Source organism: Abramis brama (assembly GCF_963993115.1).
Source record: "Abramis brama genome assembly, chromosome: 3".
Taxonomy (NCBI): domain Eukaryota; kingdom Metazoa; phylum Chordata; class Actinopteri; order Cypriniformes; family Leuciscidae; genus Abramis; species Abramis brama.
Genome location: NC_139965.1, coordinates 23,547,050 through 23,572,743, shown reverse-complemented (window position 1 = coordinate 23,572,743; position 25,694 = coordinate 23,547,050). Strand labels below are relative to the sequence as shown.

Genomic DNA, 25,694 nt, shown 5'->3' with positions numbered 1-25,694 from the left:
AGAGGACGTGTGTCTACATTGTCTTAATGCACGGCGATGAGGATAGTTTGAGTAGCCAAAGACTCTGTCCAAAAATCACAGGTGGAGAATTGCAGAAAATAAAAAGGTTTTGGGGTCAGAAATCCATATATATATATATATATATATATATATATATATATATATATATATATATATATATATATACATATATACACAGTGAGGAAAATAAGTATTTGAACACCCTGCTATTTTGCAAGTTCTCCCACTTAGAAATCATGGAGGGGTCTGAAATTGTCATCGTAGGTGCATGTCCACTGTGAGAGACATAATCTTAAAAAAAAATCCAGAAATCACAATGTATGATTTTTTAACTATTTATTTTTATGATACAGCTGCAAATAAGTATTTGAACACCTGAGAAAATCAATGTTAATATTTGGTACAGTAGCCTTTGTTTGCAATTACAGAGGTCAAACGTTTCCTGTAGTTTTTCACCAGGTTTGCACACACTGCAGGAGGGATTTTGGCCCACTCCTCCACACAGATCTTCTCTAGATCAGTCAGGTTTCTGGGCTGTCGCTGAGAAACACGGAGTTTGAGCTCCCTCCAAAGATTCTCTATTGGGTTTAGGTCTGGAGATTGGCTAGGCCACGCCAGAACCTTGATATGCTTCTTACAGAGCCACTCCTTGGTTATCCTGGCTGTGTGCTTCGGGTCATTGTCATGTTGGAAGACCCAGCCTCGACCCATCTTCAATGCTCTAACTGAGGGAAGGAGGTTGTTCCCCAAAATCTCGCAATACATGGCCCCGGTCATCCTCTCCTTAATACAGTGCAGTCGCCCTGTCCCATGTGCAGAAAAACATCCCCAAAGCATGATGCTACCACCCCCATGCTTCACAGTAGGGATGGTGTTCTTGGGATGGTACTCATCATTCTTCTTCCTCCAAACACGTTTAGTGGAATTATGACCAAAAAGTTCTATTTTGGTCTCATCTGACCACATGACTTTCTCCCATGACTCCTCTGGATCATCCAAATGGTCATTGGCAAACTTAAGACGGGCCTTGACATGTGCTGGTTTAAGCAGGGGAACCTTCCGTGCCATGCATGATTTCAAACCATGACGTCTTAGTGTATTACCAACATAACCTTGGAAACGGTGGTCCCAGCTCTTTTCAGGTCATTGACCAGCTCCTCCCGTGTAGTTCTGGGCTGATTTCTCACCTTTCTTAGGATCATTGAGACCCCACGAGGTGAGATCTTGCATGGAGCCCCAGTCCGAGGGAGATTGACAGTCATGTTTAGCTTCTTCCATTTTCTAATGATTGCTCCAACAGTGGACCTTTTTTCACCAAGCTGCTTGGCAATTTCCCCGTAGCCCTTTCCAGCCTTGTGGAGGTGTACAATTTTGTCTCTAGTGTCTTTGGACAGCTCTTTGGTCTTGGCCATGTTAGTAGTTGGATTCTTACTGATTGTATGGGGTGGACAGGTGTCTTTATGCAGCTAACAACCTCAAACAGGTGCATCTAATTTAGGATAATAAATGGAGTGGAGGTGGACATTTTAAAGGCAGACTAACAGGTCTTTGAGGGTCAGAATTCTAGCTGATAGACAGGTGTTCAAATACTTATTTGCAGCTGTATCATACAAATAAATAGTTAAAAAATCATATATTGTGATTTCTGGATTTTTTTTTTAGATTATATCTCTCACAGTGGACATGCACCTACGATGACAATTTCAGACCCCTCCATGATTTCCAAGTGGGAGAACTTGCAAAATAGCAGGGTGTTCAAATACTTATTTTCCTCACTGTGTATATATATATATATATATATATATATATATATATATCAAACAGCATCTACATCACTACATGTTGTCTGAAGGGTTTCAAGAAAAATCCTCTGCTCTTGTCTAAAAACACACTCCAGCATATTCAGTTGTGACACTACTGGAACTTCAAACAGGACCGGGTTCTATGGTCAGATTAAACTAAAAAAGAGCTTTTTGGCAGAAAACCCATAAGAATGGTTTGGTGCACACAGGGATAAAAAAGTACCCCATGTGTATGATTAAATATACTGCTGGATCTTTAATGTTGTGGGCCTATTGTTCTGCTGAACTTATTGTTCAGATACATGGCATCATGGATTCTATCAAATACCAATACCAGATAAAATCAAAACCTGACGGCCTTTGCTAGAAATCTTATAATGGGCCGTGGTTGGATCTTCCATCAGGACAACGATCCAAAACAAACATCAAAATCAAAACAAAAATGAGTCACTGAGCACACAATTAAGGTTCTGCCATGGCCATTCCAGTTCCCTGAACCCTAAAGAAAACTGAGTAGGAGAGTGTATCAGCATGGACCTGGGAATTTGAAGGATCTGAAGAGATTCTGTATGGCGTAATGGCCTCTGATTGTCTTTTTTGGACTTTGTGTTCTTTTTGCACTGTTTAATCTGTCGTCATGGACACTAATGTGATTTGTTATTCAGTTCAGGTGTGTGTCTCTAAACATCCTCATTTACCTGTGTATTTAAGTTCCGTTGTTTCAGTTCAGTGTGGTCGGATCTTGTCAATTTTATGGTTGTGTTTGCTGTGGCTACTAATAAAGACTGTCTTGGATCTTTATCGTGTGTTAGTATGTGACACTGATCTCTCGTCAGGTGTTTTCCAAATTCATCAGAAATTACAGAAGAAAACTCTGAGCTGTTATCTTGGCAAATGGAGGTTGCAAAAAGTATTGAATTAAAGGGTGCCAATAATTGTGGCCAATGTGTATTAGAGAAAAAAAAAATTTTCCCCCCGTTTTCAATTCTTTTACTTCAAAGAAAGGTTCGATTTTTTTTACATTTTTTGAATAAAAGGTCAGAAGCATTAGCAATTCAGATTTATTTTCACAGGCTTCTTTGTTCACATTTACCAAGGGTGCTAATAATTCTGACCACGACTGTATTATTGTTATATTATTATTATATAATTAAAATGGCTTTTGGATCAGCCTATGGAAGCACGTTTATGATGCTATAAAATGTGTCCCCCATAGAATTTGGAACAGAGCTACTGAGAAAACATTTTCACTCAAAACCCTATCGAATTGTATTGCTTATTCATCAGACCAGATCAAACATATTTAAAATGCCATTGCTTTCCCTCAATATTTCATATAGAACAAAACCCCCTAATTGGTCCATCTGCACAAGCAGAAAGACTCCATATGCTTCATAATCAAACATAACCAAGTACTGTGTCTTCAGAAAAAAACATATTGCTCATGTATCCGTCTTCACATGCTGTCCTACATGTAAGGAATAATTGACGACAGGCCGTTGAATTATTAGAAAAATAATGCACACCCGAGGTGGTAATGCGGTCACGACGCGAAGCGGAGTGGCCGTTACACCTCGGTGTGCATTATTTTTCTAATAATTCAACGGCCTGAAGTCAATTATTCCGCTTATACTACAGTTACCACACCTCGAAACATTGTTCAGATTATGTATTTCAAGACGTTTGTAAAGTTTTTGTCATTAAAACGCTCTTGTATGTAGGACTAATTTCTTACGCATCTAATCCAATGCCTCCGTTGCTAATTCCAAAACGTCATTTTAGAGTTAGTAACGGAGGTTTGAGCCACTGATAGCGGACTAATGCTGGGACACACGACTAGCTGACACATTCTCTGACTGTTTTCATCGCAGCATATTTTAAACACCGACTTTGAACACAGACTGAACGCGCTGAACACGCGTTTGGGCATGATCAGTCATAAGTATCAAATTACATTCATAACCGGCCTTAAAGTGTGTCCCCGGCTTTATGCAGTTATTAATGCAGTTATTAGAGAGAGATGTTGCAATAATGAGACAGAAAAGCATGTGCGTCGTCAATATTATTATTTATTTATTAATTTAGTTCGTTTTAATTAATTCGTTCATTCTTTTTTTTTTTCATTGACAGACAGTAGACTAGCCAAATAAATGAAACACAAAGCTATTAACAAGTGGGCCTATCAATACTTATTTATTTGTTATTATCTGCAATAAAAATCCGTACTGCAGGATTATCCATTTATTTAGCCTATATTCAGTTTAATTTTCTATTGATTATAATATAGATAGGACTATATACTTTATTTATTAAAATTAAACTGCATGTTTCTATTAATTGTGAAGCTAGACATTGAAAATTGCAGATCAAGCGCATGGGGCTAAATGCTTTTTCTTGTTATGAATTGTATCCTATTTTCCGTTATTACAGTTAACTACGCGAAGTGATATGGAACTGTAATGCGGTCAAGACCTGCCTGGAACTACTTTAGCCGTGCGTTTCCCTGAAAATAATGCACACCTTAGAACGTTCGTCAACCAATCAGATTCAAGCATTCAACGGCCCTGTAGTATAAGTCTTGATATACACTCACCTAAAGGATTATTAGGAACACCATACTAATACTATGTTTGACCCCCTTTCGCCTTCAGAACTGCCTTAATTCTACGTGGCATTGATTCAACAAGGTGCTGAAAGCATTCTTTAGAAATGTTGGCCCATATTGATAGGATAGCATCTTGCAGTTGATGGAGATTTGTGGGATGCACATCCAGGGCACGAAGCTCCCGTTCCACCTCATCCCAAAGATGCTCTATTGGGTTGAGATCTGGTGACTGTGGGGGCCATTTTAGTACAGTGAACTCATTGTCATGTTCAAGAAACCAATTTGAAATGATTCGAGCTTTGTGAAATGGTGCATTATCCTGCTGGAAGTAGCTATCAGAGGATGGGTACATGGTGGTCATAAAGGGATGGACATGGTCAGAAACAATGCTCAGGTAGGCCGTGGCATTTAAACGATGCCCAATTGGCACTAAGGGGCCTAAAGTGTGCCAAGAAAACATCCCCCACACCATTACACCACCACCACCAGCCTGCACAGTGGTAACAAGGCATGATGGATCCATGTTCTCATTCTGTTTACGCCAAATTCTGACTCTACCATCTGAATGTCTCAACAGAAATCGAGACTCATCAGACCAGGCAACATTTTTCCAGTCTTCAACTGTCCAATTTTGGTGAGCTTGTGCAAATTGTAGCCTCTTTTTCCTATTTGTAGTGGAGATGAGTGGTACCCGGTGGGGTCTTCTGCTGTTGTAGCCCATCCGCCTCAAGGTTGTGCGTGTTGTGGCTTCACAAATGCTTTGCTGCATACCTCGGTTGTAACGAGTGGTTATTTCAGTCAATGTTGCTCTTCTATCAGCTTGAATCAGTCGGCCCATTCTCCTCTGACCTCTAGCATCAACAAGGCATTTTCGCCCACAGGACTGCCGCATACTGGATGTTTTTCCCTTTTCACACCATTCTTTGTAAACCCTAGAAATGGTTGTGCGTGAAAATCCCAGTAACTGAGCAGATTGTGAAATACTCAGACCGGCCCGTCTGGCACCAACAACCATGCCACGCTCAAAATTGCTTAAATCACCTTTCTTTCCCATTCTGACATTCAGTTTGGAGTTCAGGAGATTGTCTTGACCAGGACCACACCCCTAAATGCATTGAAGCAACTGCCATGTGATTGGTTGATTAGATAATTGCATTAACCCTCTGGGGACCACAAATGCGCCCGCGCGTTTTGCTCGTTTTTTTTTTTTAGCAATGAAAATAAACACTAAATGCTCTGTTAATTTTGATCTTTCATTTTCGTGTAATACATCAATCGATCCTGTTCAGTTTCTATTTTTTTTCTGTATACTCACAATAAAAATAAAGTGTTTCGCTTTTTGACAAATAAAGAAAAATTAACATGATGCGATTTCTGCCTTCTCTCTGTCAGTAAACTCCCATTTGAAACGCGTTCGAAAATGATCTATAACTCCGCGAAAATTCAGTCAAACAGGCAAACAGACCCACGGGCATAAAGCTTGAGATCGCATCTTTTAAATGAAGTCATTTATATAAAAAACAAATATTCTCAGCTTCTGTAATCTGTATAAAAAGAGAGCGACTCCTGTCGAGCTCATTACGAGCTAATTCACAGTAATGTGACCACTCCCCGGAGAGCGCGTGCTATTCAAACGCAAATTCTGAGAACTATTTCAGAGCTGTGAAACGCCCACATCAGCTGTAAACAAAGCGCGTCACGACTCCTCGCGAGTGAGACATTATAGCCTACCTTATGGAGAAAAGATTCCTCAGAACAGTGCTGATGAGGAGCAATATCTCCTGAAATGAGGAGCAGATTCCGCTGAGGAGTGAGGTAGGCTGTTTTCTTTTCTCACGTGTGGAATAACGTTATGGAATAACGTTAGTGTAGGCCTATGTAAACCGCAAAAAGATGAATCGCATTTCTATAATATGACTCGCCTTTCTGTGAGATGAATGAAGGGGACATATTTGTAAAGACTGTTTAGCCTAAATATGAATCGCGCGTCTGTGTGTGAAAGAATAAACTGCTTTGCTATAGCCTACTGAGATGAGTAAAAATCGACTGGAATATGTTGAAATAAAATGCAACGTATTAAACTGCAAAAAAAAATACTATTTTTGTCAAAAATAAATTCATAGACTAAGATGTTAGATGTTCCAATGTTGGCTATATTCAAACTAATGAATACATATGATAAAATGTAGGCCTATAATCTTTTTTTTTTTTTTTTTTTTACAAAGAAAGAGTACACTTGAAATATTGTTGAAATTGTAATTATTGTTGTAATTGTAATATTTTTAATAAAATAACAAAACATATTTACAAGAGAGATGTAAGCGAAATCTTAAATGGTCAATATAAGTCTTCTTCTAAATACATCTTTTGTCCTTGCATTGTGGCTCAGTCAGTTTCACACCTGAGTGAATGGCTCATTATGCAGAGTGGGTGGGACATTGTAATCTAAGGTGTAAACTACTCCTCCCCCTCGCATATTGGCTTTCCAAGCAAAACCTGTTTTACACCATTTAAATCAATGTATTTTTTTTTGTGAACGATAAAGCAAGACTATTTTTACATCATTTTGAAGCTAGAACTCAAAGGGACAACATCCATTAGTCAAAAGTCTTGTGGACACATATTTAATATGTGTTTTGTGGTCTTAATTCAGCAACTTTCATTTTAATTTTTTCCAATAACCACGCATAAACATTATTCTCTTAAAAATACAAACATCTACATACACGTTGCTCGCATATTATGGTAGCCCTGTTTGTGCTTGTATATATATTGTGTTTGTATATAGAGTGAATTTACACCTTTGCCATTAACATGTTTATAAATAACTGAAAAAAGCACAAATGTCAAGGCATGTCAGAACATCTCAAGGACCCCAAAAACAGCTTGGTCCCCAGAGGGTTAATGAGAAATTGAACAGGTGTTCCTAATAATCCTTTAGGTGAGTGTATATGTGGGGCTATATTGCACCATTTTTCAACAAATACAGCAACAAGAAATTTATTTGATAAGAAATAACTTGCACATTATGCTCAACAACCAAATCATCTATGCAAGAATATTGACACAGATTCTCCAAAAACCAACTTAACCCTCTGCACATAATTTTCAAACATTTAATATTTACCACTATAACATCTCTGCCAGTCCCCCGCCATGTTTAACAGCTGCTAAAATTGTATGTTGAAGGCATCCTTCATATTAGTCTTTCTACTAATATTCTGCTAACTACAACTGTCCGAACGTACAAAATGACGCGTGACAGATGACTCATTAGACTACATTACATTTTTCCATTGCCCTGGGGTCCAGGGTTTGATCTCCTCACACCAGGTCATAAATCTCTATAATGCAAGCACTTTCTGAATAACAGATTCTAGCTTTGTGTAGCTCACAGTTTTCTTGCTGACCAGATTATTGGCATTCATCAGCTGTTTGCATCTAATATATATATATACACAGTGAGGAAAATAAGTATTTGAACACCCTGCTATTTTGCAAGTTCTCCCACTTAGAAATCATGGAGGGGTCTGAAATTGTCATCGTAGGTGCATGTCCACTGTGAGAGACATAATCTAAAAAAAAAAATCCAGGAATCACAATGTATGATTTTTTAACTATTTATTTTTATGATACAGCTGCAAATAAGTATTTGAACACCTGAGAAAATCAATGTTAATATTTGGTACAGTAGCCTTTGTTTGCAATTACAGAGGTCAAACGTTTCCTGTAGTTTTTCACCAGGTTTGCACACACTGCAGGAGGGATTTTGGCCCACTCCTCCACACAGATCTTCTCTAGATCAGTCAGGTTTCTGGGCTGTCGCTGAGAAACACTGAGTTTGAGCTCCCTCCAAAGATTCTCTATTGGGTTTAGGTCTGGAGACTAGCTAGGCCACGCCAGAACCTTGATATGCTTCTTATAGAGCCACTCCTTGGTTATCCTGGCTGTGTGTTTCGGGTCATTGTCATGTTGGAAGACCCAGCCTCGACCCATCTTCAATGCTCTAACTGAGGGAAGGAGGTTGTTCCCCAAAATCTCGCAATACATGGCCCCAGTCATCCTCTCCTTAATACAGTGCAGTCGCCCTGTCCCATGTGCAGAAAAACACCCCCAAAGCATGATGCTACCACCCCCATGCTTCACAGTAGGGATGGTGTTCTTGGGATGGTACTCATCATTCTTCTTCCTCCAAACACGTTTAGTGGAATTATGACCAAAAAGTTCTATTTTGGTCTCATCTGACCACATGACTTTCTCCCATGACTCCTCTGGATCATCCAAATGGTCATTGGCAAACTTAAGACGGGCCTTGACATGTGCTGGTTTAAGCAGGGGAACCTTCCGTGCCATGCATGATTTCAAACCATGACGTCTTAGTGTATTACCAACAGTAACCTTGGAAACGGCTCTTTTCAGGTCATTGACCAGCTCCACCCGTGTAGTTCTGGGCTGATTTCTCACCTTTCTTAGGATCATTGAGACCCCACGAGGTGAGATCTTGCATGGAACCCCAGTCCGAGGGAGATTGACAGTCATGTTTAGCTTCTTCCATTTTCTAATGATTGCTCCAACAGTGGACCTTTTTTCACCAAGCTGCTTGGCAATTTCCCCGTAGCCCTTTCCAGCCTTGTGGAGGTGTACAATTTTGTCTCTAGTGTCTTTGGACAGCTCTTTGGTCTTGGCCATGTTAGTAGTTGGATTCTTACTGATTGTATGGGGTGGACAGGTGTCTTTATGCAGCTAACAACCTCAAATAGGTGCATCTAATTTAGGATAATAAATGGAGTGGAGGTGGACATTTTAAAGGCAGACTAACAGGTCTTTGAGGGTCAGAATTCTAGCTGATAGACAGGTGTTCAAATACTTATTTGCAGCTGTATCATACAAATAAATAGTTAAAAAATCATATATTGTGATTTCTGGATTTTTTTATTTTAGATTATGTCTCTCACAGTGGACATGCACCTACGATGACAATTTCAGACCCCTCCATGATTTCCAAGTGGGAGAACTTGCAAAATAGCAGGGTGTTCAAATACTTATTTTCCACACTGTATATATATATATATATATATAGACAGTGCTATGCGTAAGTTTAGACACCCATGCTAAAGTTGACTAAAAAGAGGAATAAAAAATCATCTTTTGGAAATTGAACTTAATGCCTTAATTAAAAAAATTAGGAAAAATCCAACCTTTAAGGACACCAATTTTCTTTGTGAATGAATAATGTATCGTAAATAAATAAATGTTCTTCCTTAAAATACAGGGTGCATACAGTAAGTCTGGACACCCCTATGTTAAATTCCCATAGAGGCAGGCAGATTTTTATTTTTAAAGGCGAGTTACTTCATGGATCCAGGATACTATGCATCCTGATAAAGTTCCCTTGGCCTTTGGAATTAAAATAGCCCCACATCATCACATAGCCTTCACAATACCTAGAGATTGGCATGGTTTTATTTCAGTTAGCCTAATAGCTGGTTTGATTTGCACTGAGAGATGATCTTATGGAAAGTACTCCATGCCAATCTCTAGGTATGGTGAAGTCTATGTGATGATGTGGGGCTATTTTAATTCCAAAGGCCAAGGGAACTTTATCAGGATGCATAGTAACTGGCCTTTAAAAATAAAAATCTGCCTGCCTCTATGGGAATTTAACATAGGGGTGTCCAGACTTATGCACCCTGTATTTTAAGGAAGAACATTTATTTATTTACGATACATTATTCATTCACAAAGAAAATTGGTGTCCTTAAAGGTTGGATTTTTTCCTATTTTTTCTAATTAAGGCATTAAGTTCAATTTCCAAAAGATGATTTTTTATTCCTCTTTTTAGTCAACTTTAGCATGGGTGTCTAAACTTATGCATAGCACTGTATATATGTGTGTGTGTGTGTGTGTGTGTGTGTGTGTGTGTGTGTACTCTGTTAAACCAAATTTGTATTAAATGTAAATAAGATTTAAGAATTTCACTGCCGATGAGTCTTCTAACATCATGCAGTACAATACAAGACACAAAATCAATGCAAATGCACCCTTAAACTTTCATATATATGTATGACATGCAATATGTCTTCATTACTAGAATTACTACTGTAAATCTAAGAAAACTAAGCTCCAAAACATGAAGGATTCACCAGCATTTCTGTGAGAATCAACTGAGAATCTCATTGAACGGCATATCATTTTAGTATTTAAATGTCGTTCAAAAGAAAAAGGAGAAACTTTTAATTGTGTGATTAATGGCCTTGCACATTGTGACTCAATAAAAATGACCTTTGCAAATGAAATACAAGTTCACAGAAACATTAAAGATGTAGCAGCTTTCTTTAACATAGAAACATAGTTTTAGTTATCTTATTGAGTTAAATATAGTCTTATATGCTTGTATTAGGGTGAAACAAACATAAACTCACAGTACACACCACTAAACTTTTGTTAATTTTTGTTACCTTAAATACCCATTAAGTTACTTCCTTTCAACAGACACTTTTTTATAATTATTCTATTGCAAGAACAGTCAATGAGAAGCACAGTTGGGTGAGGTGACTAACTTTTGAGCAAACTGCTGAGTCTGACAGAGTGAAACAGAGTGCTCATTATATGTCATAATTGAACCAGCTACACGTCAAGTTCTAGCACCCCAGATAACCACTAAAGTAGACTTCTTTACAATTTCTTTACAAATCTTAATAAGTCTCCTTTATATATTGGTTTTCTTGAAAATGGTTGAAAAGTTTCTTGGTTGAAATAAAAGTTTATGTAATTTAACTTTTCATGAAAGGCTGTGGAAAAATAATAAGACGCCGCTTCCACTACCTCCGGGGCTTGGGACAGCCCGGGATGCATTTAAATGAACTGTGAAATGGCTACTGGCAACCTAGAAGTGACAGATTAAAGAGACTGAGCTCTTAAATAATAATGTCAATAACATCCTTCCTTGTATATCTAGGAAGATTGATGAATGAGAAGGGCTCTTTAAAAGTAAACACCCACAAGGCTTATGTGAGCAATTTTACTAAACTAAATGTATTGCTCTCACTCTCCTTTAACATTATAGCTCTCCAATAAAGCTTCCAATGTCTTCCATTTGCTCATTTGTATACCTGGCCTTTTTTCCTGCAGCAAAATGACTCAGCATTTAAGCTAACTTGAATTGCTAGAAAAATCTCTCCCTTTTTTCAGCCAATAAAAGCTTTTGAAATGCACCTCTTGTTTTACTCAAGGTTTACCTGAAGGAATGTCTAATGGAGTCTAGAGGAAAAGAAATCCTCAAATTAAATGGTGTGCTAGAAAAAAATACAAGAAAGCACTTTCACCTTTGGTATGTTACATTTCAATTACTCAGCACAATCTTTTAACAACACTGCATTCATATCTACAGCTAGTGAATGCCAAAAATAAACTAAAACAGTGAAAACAATTTTTTAAAGCAGTAACGCCAGCTTCACACATACTATGTTTGCAGTACGTATGCAATTGCAGGAGCAGCACACTACTGTGCTTTCTCATATGCCATGTTTGTAGTGACCAACTGATCCCAAGTAGGGCTCACAGCATCCTGCAGTGGACATCCAACCCCACTCACATCCAAGAGTGATGTCAGAAGCCGATTTGTTGTATGTAGGTTTCAGACTGAAAGGGTTTTTAGGCGTAAGGGTAGGTTTTGAGTAGGATTCAGGCGTAAGGGTAGGTTTTGAGTGGGTTTCAGTCCAGTCTGTTATAAAAAGAGAAATAAAAGAAGTAAATGAAAAAGAAATGGTGTAGACAATCAGGACTGTGATTGACATGACCAATAAAATCTTATGATTCGGCTGCAGGGAGGAGTTTCCGGAAAAAAAATCACGCTAATGTGCATGTGATGTATTTGGACATGGGTGTGTCTTCTGACGTCACACTTGGATGTGGGCCGGGTTGGATGTCCACCGCACCCTGCAGCGGGACGCTTCTCGCTGATCCACAGCTGTATACCACAAACATTTATTCATTCGTTTTATTTCAAATCCAAAAGTTGTTACTAAAGTTTTGTCTGCATTGCGATTCTCTTTGTACACAGTAGCCTACAGTTATACAATCTTTCATAGACCTATTCACGTTTAAACACACTAAATTTAAACAACATATTATTCAATGCATTACTTCTATATAGAAGTATATGGGGTTGACCCGAGGTTGACCGAAGTTGGCCACTTTCGTTCCAACAGAGGATGAAATGTGTCGTTATCTTTGAGAGTTAAGTGACGTAACATCCCTTTCAAGTAGACGCGTGAAAGCGACGTGAGACTGAATGCATTGAAAAGCCCTCACGCTACTCATATGCTGAGAGAGAGATGAGACAATAGAGCTGCAAGATTCATCTTTAAAAGACTGTGATCTCGATTCAAGTCAAGTCAAGTCAAGTCAAGTCAAGTCAAGTGTATTTATATAGCGCTTTTCACAATACAGATTGCATCAAAGCAGCTTCACAGCATTAAACCAAAATAACACAACAAGGTTGTTTCTAGTGTAAATTTATTGATTGATAAAATTAAATTAATATCCCCAAAATATCCCCAACTGAGCAAGCCAAAGGCAACAGTGGCAAGGAACCGAAAACTCCATCAAGTGACCTAATGGTGTCCTAAAACTTCATGAATGGATTCAAACACCCACTCGATCTTCTTCCATTTCGTCTGTCTATTAAACCTTTGACAAATCATATCGCAACATTCAAATCTGTGTTGGCGCTGCTGCTGACCCAGAGAGAGTAGTCATAAAACAGCAGTCTTTTCAACCTCATAGTATCATTATTTATGTGATACAATAGCTCAAATCATCATAGAAGTACTGGGATAAAAGTTTAAAGTTCAAATATAAACACTGATGTCTACGATAGCGATCAAAATAGAGTAAATCATCTTTTGATTTGGCGCTTACAATAACGATTACATTGTTTTGCCACAAGGTGGCGACACGTGATTTATCAAAAGTATATGTGCTCATTTCATGTGTAATTACTTCCACCAACTAATAAAGTATTCTCGTAAGTGTAAAATCTGCCATTTATAATACATACGAGCGAGTCGCTCGAATGGCGGCAGCCATGTTGCGCCTCCATCTTGAAAATACATTTGCCAAAGAGGGACATACCTGGAAATTCAAGCTTCGCCTTTCGCGTTTTACACTCAGTGACACCATGACGAATGCGAGGGGGAGATTACTCGCGACTGCCGGCAGATTTGAAAGATTGCTGAAGATGGAGGATCACGCCTATTTCCGAGGACATGTAGCAGAGTCGCCAAGGAAGCGAAAGAGAGAATTAAAACGTCAAGGCGGCAGGCAAATCAGCAAGACCAAAGTCAATATTGGAGTAACTTTTACCAGATGGAAAGAGCTCATGAGGAGCAAAGATTTTTAAACGGACGCCAAAGTTGCCTGCTTTCTTCTCGACAGGTAATTCAGCCTATTTGTGTAAATTCTAAGTTTTATAGTTGCTTGTCTAACCATAGCATGGTTGTGCATAACGCCAGAACGACCTCTAGTATAACTTGCGTTACTTTTCCTCGCGTCAATGGTGAAAAAGTATTGTTTACCTTGTAACATAAATCTGTGCTGCGACGGATCACAGGTGATGAATAGTTCTAACCTCATCACTTGAAGGAACACTCATGGACGAAGTCGAACTGGAAGCCATGTTAATCTTGGAATAATACGGCCACCGTAGGAGTTAAAACGCCCTCAGAATTGAAAAGAACAGAAACTAATATTCACTGGGTAGTAGTGTTGTCACGATACCCAAATTATTGTTTCGATACCGATACCAAGTCAAGTATTGCGATTTCGATACTTTTTCGATACTTTTCCTGAAAAGGGAGAAACACTCTCAAATATCATTGCTGTGCTTTATTTTAAAACCGGGACAACATTCTAATCATATAACACACTAATAAATGAACATATGAACAGCAGATATATTAAACATTTGAACAAAATATGAAATATCAAAATATAAAAAATATATTAGAGCAATGACATTCAAGGTACATTTTTTTATAAATTTAGCAGCATTATCTCATTTATCATAAGAAACATAAGAGCTTTATCTTGATTCTGAACTTTGAATAAAAATATGAACAGCGATTATATTAAACAATGTTTATTGTATAAAATATTGGTAACATATGATAAGCCTCATTGGTGATATATTTGACATGTGGGGAGAGAGTTGTGGAAGGCCTATACTTCATGTTAAACAAATATATAGCAGCAAAGACAACGTCGGCAGTGTTGACGGCAAAATAGGCTACAGAATAATTAGTTCTGTATTGAGAGGTGCAATATTTGAAAATCGATAATATTTTTTAAAATTACATTTATATTGTATTTATGTCAAAACTTTCAAACATCAAAATGTCATTTATTAATATGTATTCGTGTCAAAATGACATAGAAACATCTTTTCCTATTCTATTTTGCCTGGAAACACTTCCAACACGCTTGCGTGTCGCGTGAAAAATAGGCGTCGGTTCTATTTCTAGCATGCACGCGTTTTCCGCGCGTCTCGAGCTGCGCCCACACGCGCGTGTCACGCAGGCAGTTAACATGGGAGCCGAAATGAAAACGTACACGACACGCAGCCAGTGTGTCGCCGGACTTACAAATCTGGAACGCGTCATTCTTAGAAGTATCGATACTAATAAATTAAGGAATCGTGACGTTTTTAATTTCCGATTTACTTTTGAAGTATCGGTGCACCGTGCAACAGAGCAAGGTAGGCAACGTACTTCCATATGTCACTCCTCGCGTCATCTTTTTCTACGAGTCGTGGACCACTTGTGCTCGCACATGCAGCCATCTCGCTGTAGTGTTTTGTCACACTGACAGCGACAGGTTCTTTGCTGCGTGCGTCAGGAAAAAAACACAGACGTCCATAGGGAGGCGTTTTTTTTAGTTTTTTTTTAGTATCGATACTGATAAATTTAGGTATCGTGACGTTTTTAATTTCCGAGTATCGCGATACTTTTGAAGTATCGGTACACCGTGCAACACTACTGGGTAGTCATACAATTTCACCGCTAGATGGGGGAAAATATCACACAGTGTAGCTTAAAAAAAAAAATGCAATATCGAATCGCAATACATATCGTACCGGCACCCAAGTATCGTGACAGTATCGAATCGGGAGATAGGTGTATCGTCCCAGCCCTACTAAACAACCAAGAGAAATATATGTCAACCTCAAATGTAACATTGATCTGTACATCCCTATTTTTTACAGTCTATGGTACATCCGCATCGGGGGAATAACATTATAATCTCGTTCACAGTAGAGAAAGATGCATGTAGGCTACACAGGAAAAGTAACCGTGAAGACACTGAATTTAACATAAAACAGCCGTCGTAATAATCACAAATACACTTACATTGCTGTAAATGAGTTTTTATGAATCAATGGCTTGCTCTAACTGTTGCACTGGTCTTTGTCAACAACATGCGCTTTTGCACCACCTGATGGTGAGGTCGACTAACAGCAGATGGAAATTATGCTCTGTAATCTACTGCTTTTCCTGCAGTTCCTGGATTGTCAACGTTGAATTTACTGTCAAATTTGAACCACTGAATTTGTGGAAGCGAATTTGCAAAGCAAAATAAAATGGACCGAAAATTGCCTGTTGAATATTATAGGTTGTATTTTTAAACAGTTTGAATATTTTGGAAGTGAAATATGAAAGATGAATATATGGATTATTGAATTTTTAATAATGAAAATGTGTTTGAAATGTTTTGAATTGAAATATTCACAGCTTAAATATTCAACCATGCTGAATTTCAGCCCCTAAAAATGCAAGCCCTAAAAATACAATGCATTAAAATGTAAGCATGGTTAATGCAATGCAATTTTTTTTCCAAGTAGTGCAATTCAACAGGCTTATTTGTTTCAAAAACATTTGGCATTATTTTACTTCCATATTCAACCTAATGCCTTTTTATTTTAAAAAGCTGTTTACTCCCACACAACTGACTACCTTCCAGCAGAGAACATTAATCAGGGCCCTCAGATTTAATGGGCAGAAAGGTTCTGAGGTGAACTGAAAGAATAAAAAATAAATAAACAATTAACACTACTCAACATGCCTTCAGCCTGGTTTGGCTTAATTATCATCTATCATAATAATTATCTATTTTTTCCCCTGTCTTACAGTTTATGTGTGGATGAGTAACTGGTCGTAATTAAATCAAAACCAGAGTATTTATAATAAAGTTGCATTTCAGACACAATCAGAAATTAGAACTGATTTTGAAGCAGACAGAAGTAGACTAGGTGCTGGAGTAACGTTACTCATATTTGATGTGTTACAGGGACATTAGGGTGAGATCTTCTATCTCTCTCTCTCTGCTGCTTTAAACAATTCTGTTTTAAAATATTCCAGCCTGCGAATGCATTTCCCTTGCGAACTCCACATCTCTGACTATTGAGACAGTAATTAGAGCAGTGTAGTAGTCTCTGTTCTGTGCCCCTTTTCAGCCCATTAGGGAGAAAGGGCTTATTCACACAGCTTACAGTGAGGAAATAAAAAAAACAGCGTATGTTTCCTTTGTGCGTTTTCCACAAGAAACAGTTATAACACTTTTAAGTTAAATAACATGTTACAGTTATTTGTAACATAACAGTTATTTGATAATATCGATATATATAATCTCATGCTAATAATAATGTAAAAACCTTAAATGTCACATTTGAAAAATGTTATAATAAAAGAATAAAATAAATCTTGCTAACCTTTTTTTTAATGTATATCAATTTTATTGATTTGAACATATAGTGCAAAAAAGCTACAGATGTTAAATGATTGAACCTGGTGCAAAATAACATTTTCTTTCTAGTTTTTATATAATCTTTCAAAAACACAATGATATAATGTACACTAAATCATAAAGGCATAAAGCTGCCAGCCTATTAATAAAAACAAGCAATTGTTGAAATTTCAATAATTTGAATGGTTGGTGACCTAATAAAAAAAAAAAAAAAACAGGCATGACTGTTGTTATCATCATAAGACCATTAGCCAAGAAACAGAACTAGAGCATGTATTGTTAAGTTGCAGTAAATGGGAGGTTTAGATTCAGTCACTGGTCAATGTTACCACAGAAACCGGTCTCAAATGTTTCATATATAGGCTGAGTATATGTCAGGGGTCACATCTCCAAGGGCCAGACCTGTCGGACAACACTTATTACTGTTTAAAATGAAACAACAGATTTGCACCCACACATACACACAGACACGGCAATGTGCTCTTCTCGCAGTATCAGAGTTGCATTGTGAGCAGAATCAACAAAAAGCCTTATAAAGCCTTATAAATCTGCTCCTCTGTGCCAGACTAAGGTCTCTAAGCTCCAAAAAGTCGATAGGAAGTGAGAACACTTTATTTACCTAGCCTTTAGGTTGACCGGCATGGACATCCTGTAATTAACCCTATGCTATCTCACGACCAATTCATACGAATTCGTACGAGTAAAATGTGACTGATTCGATTTGTCTAAACCCCAGTGACGGTTGCGTTTAGGGGCGGGGTCAGAGGTAGGTTATTCGTACGAACTGGGAAACTCGTAAAATATGTACGATTTAGCAAAAATCGTACAAATTCGTACGAGTGAAATCGTATGAATTCGTACGGATTAGCCACCTCGTAAAATTTGTCGAATGATGAAGATCAAAAACTTAGCCTAGTCATTAAAAAAGAGGTATTTGTTCTGGGATTCCGACACAATGTCCAACCACAAGGAACATTTTCTATCATGTTGTTAGCAGACATGTATCAAATTTTAATTTTTTTGATTGCAAATATTTCCTCAGCAGGTACCAATAACAAATCAGAATCAATATGATTGTAGTGCCATCAGTGCAACTCATTTTTTAAGTGGGCCTTGGGCTACTAAACCTCTCACTAAACCAACCAGGGGGTCAGAAAAAGGATAGTACTTCTGGGGGTTCAAGCACAAGCCAACAACTGCCACTGAGATGAATGAAAATGCTAACGATAGCTCTCTCTCTCTCTCTCTTTCTCTCCAGGTAACAGACTTTTTCTGAGGTGAAAAAATGGAGAAAATCTTCACCCAAGCAATCTCAACAATCTTACTGGCTCTGAGCAGAGATGCGAAATTAATCCCACAAATCAAGCATCTGCCTTATAGAGAGAGCGTGGCTTTACATAAGTCATGCAATGGTTCCACTTATCTGTCAGAATAACACAGTAGATGTTCTGTGTAATTCACTGAGCGATTCAACCCCTATTGGAATTCAGTCAGTGTGCTGCAGTGAATGATATGAAATGTGTGTGCCTCCCACCGATTCTGCACCATCACAGTCCTCATATTTTTTACTATAGTAAAGTGTGAAAAAAGAATCAGACAACTGCACCTTCGCTAAGCGCTGCCTTAACAACTGTTGCCATCCGACATTTTCTTAGACGAGCTAAGTCCATGGAGGAACTGCATGTTTGTATAGTTTTAAACTAAAAATGATGGTACAATGGTATTAGGTCACTTATAATAGTGACATAAGGCACCCTGAGAGGATATAAGCAGTATTTTATTTTCCTTACTCCACACTGTTATAGTTAACTAAAACAAAAACTATTCAGAATATTTTTGTTAACTGAAATAAAATAAAATAAAAATATTAGATTCAAAACTTAAATTAGAAATGTTAGCAATTAGACTCTCAGCTGATCCACATCTATAGGGATACAACACCTATCACAGCATAAGGTCCATTCAGTATTATCAGCAGCTTTATCGTGTTGCTCAGGAACTAATTACCCTCCTCCATCCCCAGCTCCTCTTGTCCATACTCAGGCCTTGAAAATCACAGAGGCTGCATTTGAAATGGCATACTCTTTGAGCAGGTACTTCTTTTGAATAAATATTTACTTTGCGACCAATAAAAAAAAAAGTATGTTTTATATGACCTTAAGCGCCAGAGAAACAAGCGCACAGCCATCTTTAGAATTTTGTCTTTGAACTTACGTTTTTGCAGCAGCTCTGTGTATTTCTATGGCATTGCTGTTGAAGAGTAATTAGATGGTGATGTGGATTGAATTATTGTAGAGTTAACGAAAGGTTTTAAAACGAGCGGTTCATTCATAAATCCGTAAGATCGTACCTTCGTGCTGTGGAAATACAAACTGGAAGACAACACAACAAGTGCAGCACTGAAAAGGGGTAGGGCTACACAAGGTCTATAGTTGGGAAGTGTTCGGATGCAGCCAGTGTTCTCAAGTTCTTTCCTATAGGATGTTCTGTAAAGCTGGTTGGAGTTAGCAACAGTAACAAAGCAGACTGAGCTTAGCAAAGGGTCAATTACATGCATTGATTGCATACTCCTATGACTACTGTGGAAAGGGAAAAAAGCATGAATAAATTATCACCAGGTCTGCCTAACACTAACAGCCATTGTGAGACATCTTATCAGCTTCCTAATGAGATCACTTGACATTTACTTGAATAATTGGAGCAGACTCCCCTCTCTTTAACAGAAATATAAAAGTGCTTAACTACATATATTGAAGTTTGCCGGTGTGCTGAAAACAATCTGCACCAAACACCTGGGTGTTACAGCTGTGTTAATGGGGACACAGGGTTGTTGATTAGACTGCCTGAGAGCAGTTCCAGACCTGACGAGGACGGCTGACAACTGTAATGCCTGCATGATCTGTGCACTGTAATCAGCGCCATACTTCCATTAAATCCCAAATCAGCTCAAGGCATCATTCTGGAGCTGATCTAATGGCAGGTAGAGGCTAAATTAAAAAGGGTGAGAGGAATGTTTTACTGCATAGTTGAAAGGATTACTGTCAGCTGAACAAAACATTGTGCTGCTTTGTCGCTGCGCATCATACAGAACTATGATCTGGGATGTACTCCGGCCTGATGTTCTGGCAGGTATTGTCCCTTTTATCCATTCATCAGAGACGGTGCTCAGTGATGGATAGTATTCCCTTTGTTTGGAGGAGAAGCACCAGCTGTTCTCTGAAGCGCTGTCTTTGCCATAGGAACACTTCCTCCATTTAGCCTACCTCTGTGCCCTATCACCCACATGCATCCGCAGACTCTGAACTATGCCAAAAGGGTCTTGGAGGAGAGAGATGGAGGGTCAGATACTGCGTCCAAAATCGTGTACTTTCAGAGTATGTATACCCCTCGATATGATGAAGAGTGGGTTTTTGGTATGCGGGTGTGTATACATAAATACAATCCCAGACTTTCTACATCTGCCATAGTGGCATTGTCCTTTAACCAAAGACGTACTCATAATAACAACTTAATTATAACAATTTATGTCTGCAAAGAAACACAAGACCAATTGCAATTCAGTTGGCAAATATTACAATGTCACCATTGTTGATTAAATTGGTAAAAACCAAATAAAAAATCAGATATGACTTTTTGTCATCTATATGGTAATGATCAAAATTATGAATGGCTTATCGTAATGGCCAGAATTTTATTATCCTATAGTTTTTATTTATTTATTATTTACTATTTTGCATAGAGGATCTTTCTGTAGTTCCTCTGGGGAGCAGTGAGAGAGCAGTCATAGCATACCAATCACATCCTGGGTTTTCAAATGTGTCACCTACTGCAGACATGATGATCTCAAGTATCTTCCTCTGGTTCATAAGGAGAGGCACTGAGGCAGATTTCATGACGCCTGTAGAGAATTGGGATGCTGACAGTGGAGATGAGAGGATGCTGAAGCTACACTAATAAATACACGAGAGATGCGCTGGAAAAAGCACGTGTTGAAATAGAACCGAGACATTTGGCTCACCAAAGCAATGTTGATACGTGGTAACCGTTTTTAAAACAAAAACGACCGTTAGGTTTTTCAGTCATGTGGTGATTGACTGAAGACATGTGGTCAATTCTCCATTCAGCTGTTAAATCAGAAAAAATTTACTCGCTGTTAGCCTGCAAGCGCCTTTGTGAACAGGAAAACCAAAATACAGCATCAGGTTAGCAAACAATAACTCTTTTTCACTAAAAGAAGCCATTTGTTGTTTTTCCTCAGACAAATCACTAACTTTGTACACAACTTATGTCGTTAAAATCAGCTTCTTCTCTCACCGTTACGAACGACAGGGTTGGTTTGGCTGCTCGTGTTTCTCGCCGCGTTTACTTTGATCATACGAATTATTTAACACGCACATAAACACAGATTTTTACAGTCTGTTTACATGCTGAAGGCGTGCTCACCTGTCATAACTCCATCGACTGTATGACATGCTCTTATTGTTGCTCAGTCCGTCCATGGCCATCTGCGGTCAACAACTGCTCGATTACACAGCAACGCCGAGCCGTATAATATTGTTGGTGTCTTGTGTTAAATCCTCGTCTTCGCTACAGTGAACGTCTTTAGATGCTTCTAGTGGGGAGCTGTTTGGTTGAGGGGTTTAAAATAGGTGGACTGAACCACTGGCTATGAGAGGGGAAATGTCAGTTGTTAAAATGAGCGCACACGTTTAGATTTTCTTTCTTGAACGAAATATCGCAGTTATCCGATTTTTTGTTTTTTTGTTTTGTTGGCAGAGTAGGCTATTAGGAACCTCGCGTCTTTTCAATTAAAAAAATAAATAATTATAAGCAGCAAATTGAATTTTCTCTCTATTGTAGGGTAGAAGGTAAAGTATTGCTTCTAGGCGGACAAACTGGGTGAATATTTCCCCTTAAGAAAAAAAAGAGCCGGTGTTAAGCTGTAACATGTTTAAGCATGTGCATTATGATGATGCATCAGACAATAGGCCTATAATATTTGGGAAAATACATTTAATAGTTCAAGCAGAAAATTTAACATAAAAAGAAGCACAGCTTCTGGCACAAGGGCCTCAGAAATCCCAGCTGTCATCTGATATTTTTTATAAAATGTATATAATACTACAAAACAATTTATCATTGTAATCATTTAGGCCTATTTTTAAAAGGTAAGCTATATGTAAAATAGTTATGGTAACACTTTCAAATAAGATCTCATTTGTTAACATTAGTTAAAGGGATAGTTCTACCAAAATGAAAAAATTGTCATCATTTACTCACCCTCGTGTTGTTCCAAACCTGTATGAGTTTCTTTCTTGTGTTGAACACAAAAGAAGATATTTCAAAGAATGTTGGTAACCAGACAGTGGATGGTACCCATTGACTTCATAGTATTTTTTTTCTACTATGTATTAAAGGGTATGCATTAAATACATAAACTAACAATGAGCAATGTGATTTTACAGCATTAATTAATCTTTGTTAATGTTAGTTAACAAAAATGTTAATGTTTGTGTTAGTTCACAGTGTATTAATGTTAACAGATACAACTTTTGATTTACAAATATAGTAGAAATGTTGAAATTAACATAAGATTATAAAATATGAGAAGAAAATATTAGATATTAGGTATTGTTCATTCGTAGCTCATTCTAACTAGCCAGTGTTAACAAATGAAACCTTATTGTGTTACCTAAAATACTAAAGTCAAATGGTTGATGTAAAATTGTGCATTTGACAATAACTGAAAAATGAATGACAAATAAAATAGTTTCTGCAGCAAATATGAGGGGGGTGATCTTTACCTCATCACTTTAGAATGTAAACAATATTTTTACATCACAAATCAAAATGAATGAATGTCTGTAAATAAAAAATGTTAACAGAAACACACAAAGAATATTGAATCCAGTCCAAAATTCACTTAAAGGGATTTACCCCAAAATGAAAATTCTGTCATTAATTACTCACCCTTATGTCGTTCCAAACCCGTAAGACTTCAGTTCATCTTCGGAACACAAATGAAGATCTTTTTGAAGAAATCTGAGAGCTTTCTGTACTCTCCATAGACAGCTAAGCAACTTCTACTTTTACACTTAAAAAAAGTTCAAAAAGAGATAGCAAAACTAATCCATATGAATTGAGCAGTTTAGTCCAAAATGTTCTGAAGAGACAAGATCCCTTTATATGATGAACATTTATATTTATATATACAAAAGCCCTTAACATTCTGACAATGTAAGTTAATGCAAGATTTTCAAACTTTAATCTTACATTTAAAAATAAAGACCAAATATTGGTAGCAACTGAAATTATCCTTAAAAAGTTTGAATAAAAATTAAGACATCTGTGATAGAAATATTTTATGTAATGGGTATTTTCAACATTAAATGTACAGAGAAATGCAGACTAAGGATGCTCAGGTCAAAGGACATATACTTAACCAAAAAGTGCTTAACACAGTATACTAACAGTCATATGATTAGCTAAGATCATTACAAACCAATCACCAGAACAAAACACAGTGAAGAAGACTTGAGTGACATTGATTTTTAATCAACTGTATGATTTAAATGTACATGTATCTTTCTATTCAGAGAGACTCACTTGGTTGTTGTGGTGGCCAGTGATGTCCCGGCCGTGAATAAAACTTCATTTCTACAAAGAGCAACTTGGGAGTCGTGTCAGATATACTGTATGCCGCGCAGCTGAGAAATAGATTCTACGCTCAAAAGACAACAACAGAACATCTATTTGTGATTGAGGTAGTAATAGAAGTACTAAAGATTATATGCTCAAAAGACAACAAAAGAAACAGCTCACGCGTGATTGAGGTAGTGATAGTAGCTTCTTGACGGGACGCCGTCACCTTACTTCAGGGAAGTATTGTATTGTATTGTAAGTATTCAGGTAATTCAGGGAATTACCTCAAGATACTGTAGTTATTATTTTTAACAACTGCAATTAGTTTAAATCGTCCATGGTGAAGAAGTCAGATTAAGTAGGTTGTATTTGTATTAAGAATTTCCACGACACATCTTATAGAGTTGAATTTTTTTTTTTTTTTATCTTTCATTTTGGGTGTCAGTATCTTTCACTGTGATGAAGAGGTCACCGTTTCCATGTAAAGAGCAGTCATTATTTTAATGCAGCCATTCGCAGGCTTTAAAAATGTTGCTATTCACAATGGACTGGATAATTTATTCATCAAAACACATAGGCTAAATCTGACTTTTGCCATCAGGAAATGATCTCTTTATGCATCAGTGAGACTAAATAATCACACGTGATAAACTAAATGGTGTGAAAGGATAGTCACAGAATAAAAAAACTGGAAGATTTATAGGAAAGGGTAAGTTATGAGACCTCATGGTTTATAGGTCCCAATTTTCCAGTGACTCTATACTCAGCCAGATATCACAGATTTGATGTCTAAATAAGGTCGCTATCACCAGGGTGAAACTCAAATCTCTGGTTTGTCATACATGCACTACAAGGTAAGCTGAGCTTCAAACATATATTTGCAAGTCCAGTGACAATAAGCTGTCAATCCACCCGTTCATGACTCAGTTGTGCTCAAAGAACACAAAACTGTCTCCCAAACAACAGTTCTAGACAGTCTAAGGCACATTCTGAGCCCGTAAGAACGTCAACACTTTTGTCGAATACTTAATCAGGGTGATAGGAAAGTGTTTTAAGCAGCCATTCCATTCCAGACCAGACAAAATGCTTATACCTGATTGGCACACCGATGCTCATTTTCATATTCCCTATAATAAGCCTTCATTGCCAAGAGGTGTTTGTGATTATTAAAGCCCACTTGTCCATGTCAATGTGTTTTCTCACCCATGGTGATGCTAACAAGTATACACAGCACTCACCCACACACTGCAAATGCCACAACAAAAATACAACCCAGAGAATACATTTATGCAAATCCCTTTTTAAAGACTTTCACGTTTGTCATATGAGGTTGAACATTCTTATGCATTAAGAGCATTTAAAGTCTTCCTGCACTGAAAAAAGTGTTATGATTTCATCATGTACATTTGTTACATGTGAATCAATCAAATAACTTCAAATCTTAGAATTAAATAGTTTAATAGACCCAATAAACAGTCTCAAAATGATTTTATATGGTTCCCTGACAGGATTAATTTATTCAATCAATTTGATTGGATTTTGTCTCATCACTGAATTATAAGATATTATACAGCAGGGCTGTTGAATGATTGAATCTGATTGGTTGACAAACATTCTAAGGTTTGTAATTATTTTCAGGGAAACGCACGGCTAAAGTATAGTTCCAGGCAGATCTTGACCGCATTACAGTTCCATATCACTTCGCCAAATGATTTCAGTTATTTCAAAGGTCCATACAGCATACAACAGCAAAAGAACCAAAACCCACAACGACACTGACCAAGCAAATAAATATAGTAAACAATAGGATAAAAACGACAAAT

At 37.6% G+C, this 25,694-nt stretch overlaps 1 protein-coding gene across 2 annotated transcripts in view; it reads right to left on the bottom strand.

Annotated features, from left to right (window-relative positions):
* Positions 1-21,830, bottom strand: part of tub (TUB bipartite transcription factor) — a 97,894-nt gene extending 76,064 nt beyond the window's left edge. Inside the window, exon 1 of one of the 2 annotated variants that reach the window (XM_084109202.1) lies at positions 21,673-21,830. In XM_084109202.1, coding sequence (XP_083965328.1) covers positions 21,673-21,734 — 62 coding nt within the window. In that variant the 5' untranslated portion in view covers positions 21,735-21,830. The remainder of the gene's footprint in view (positions 1-21,672) is intronic. The other variant, XM_084109206.1, reaches the window with a different exon arrangement.
* Positions 21,831-25,694: the final 3,864 nt, after the last annotated feature.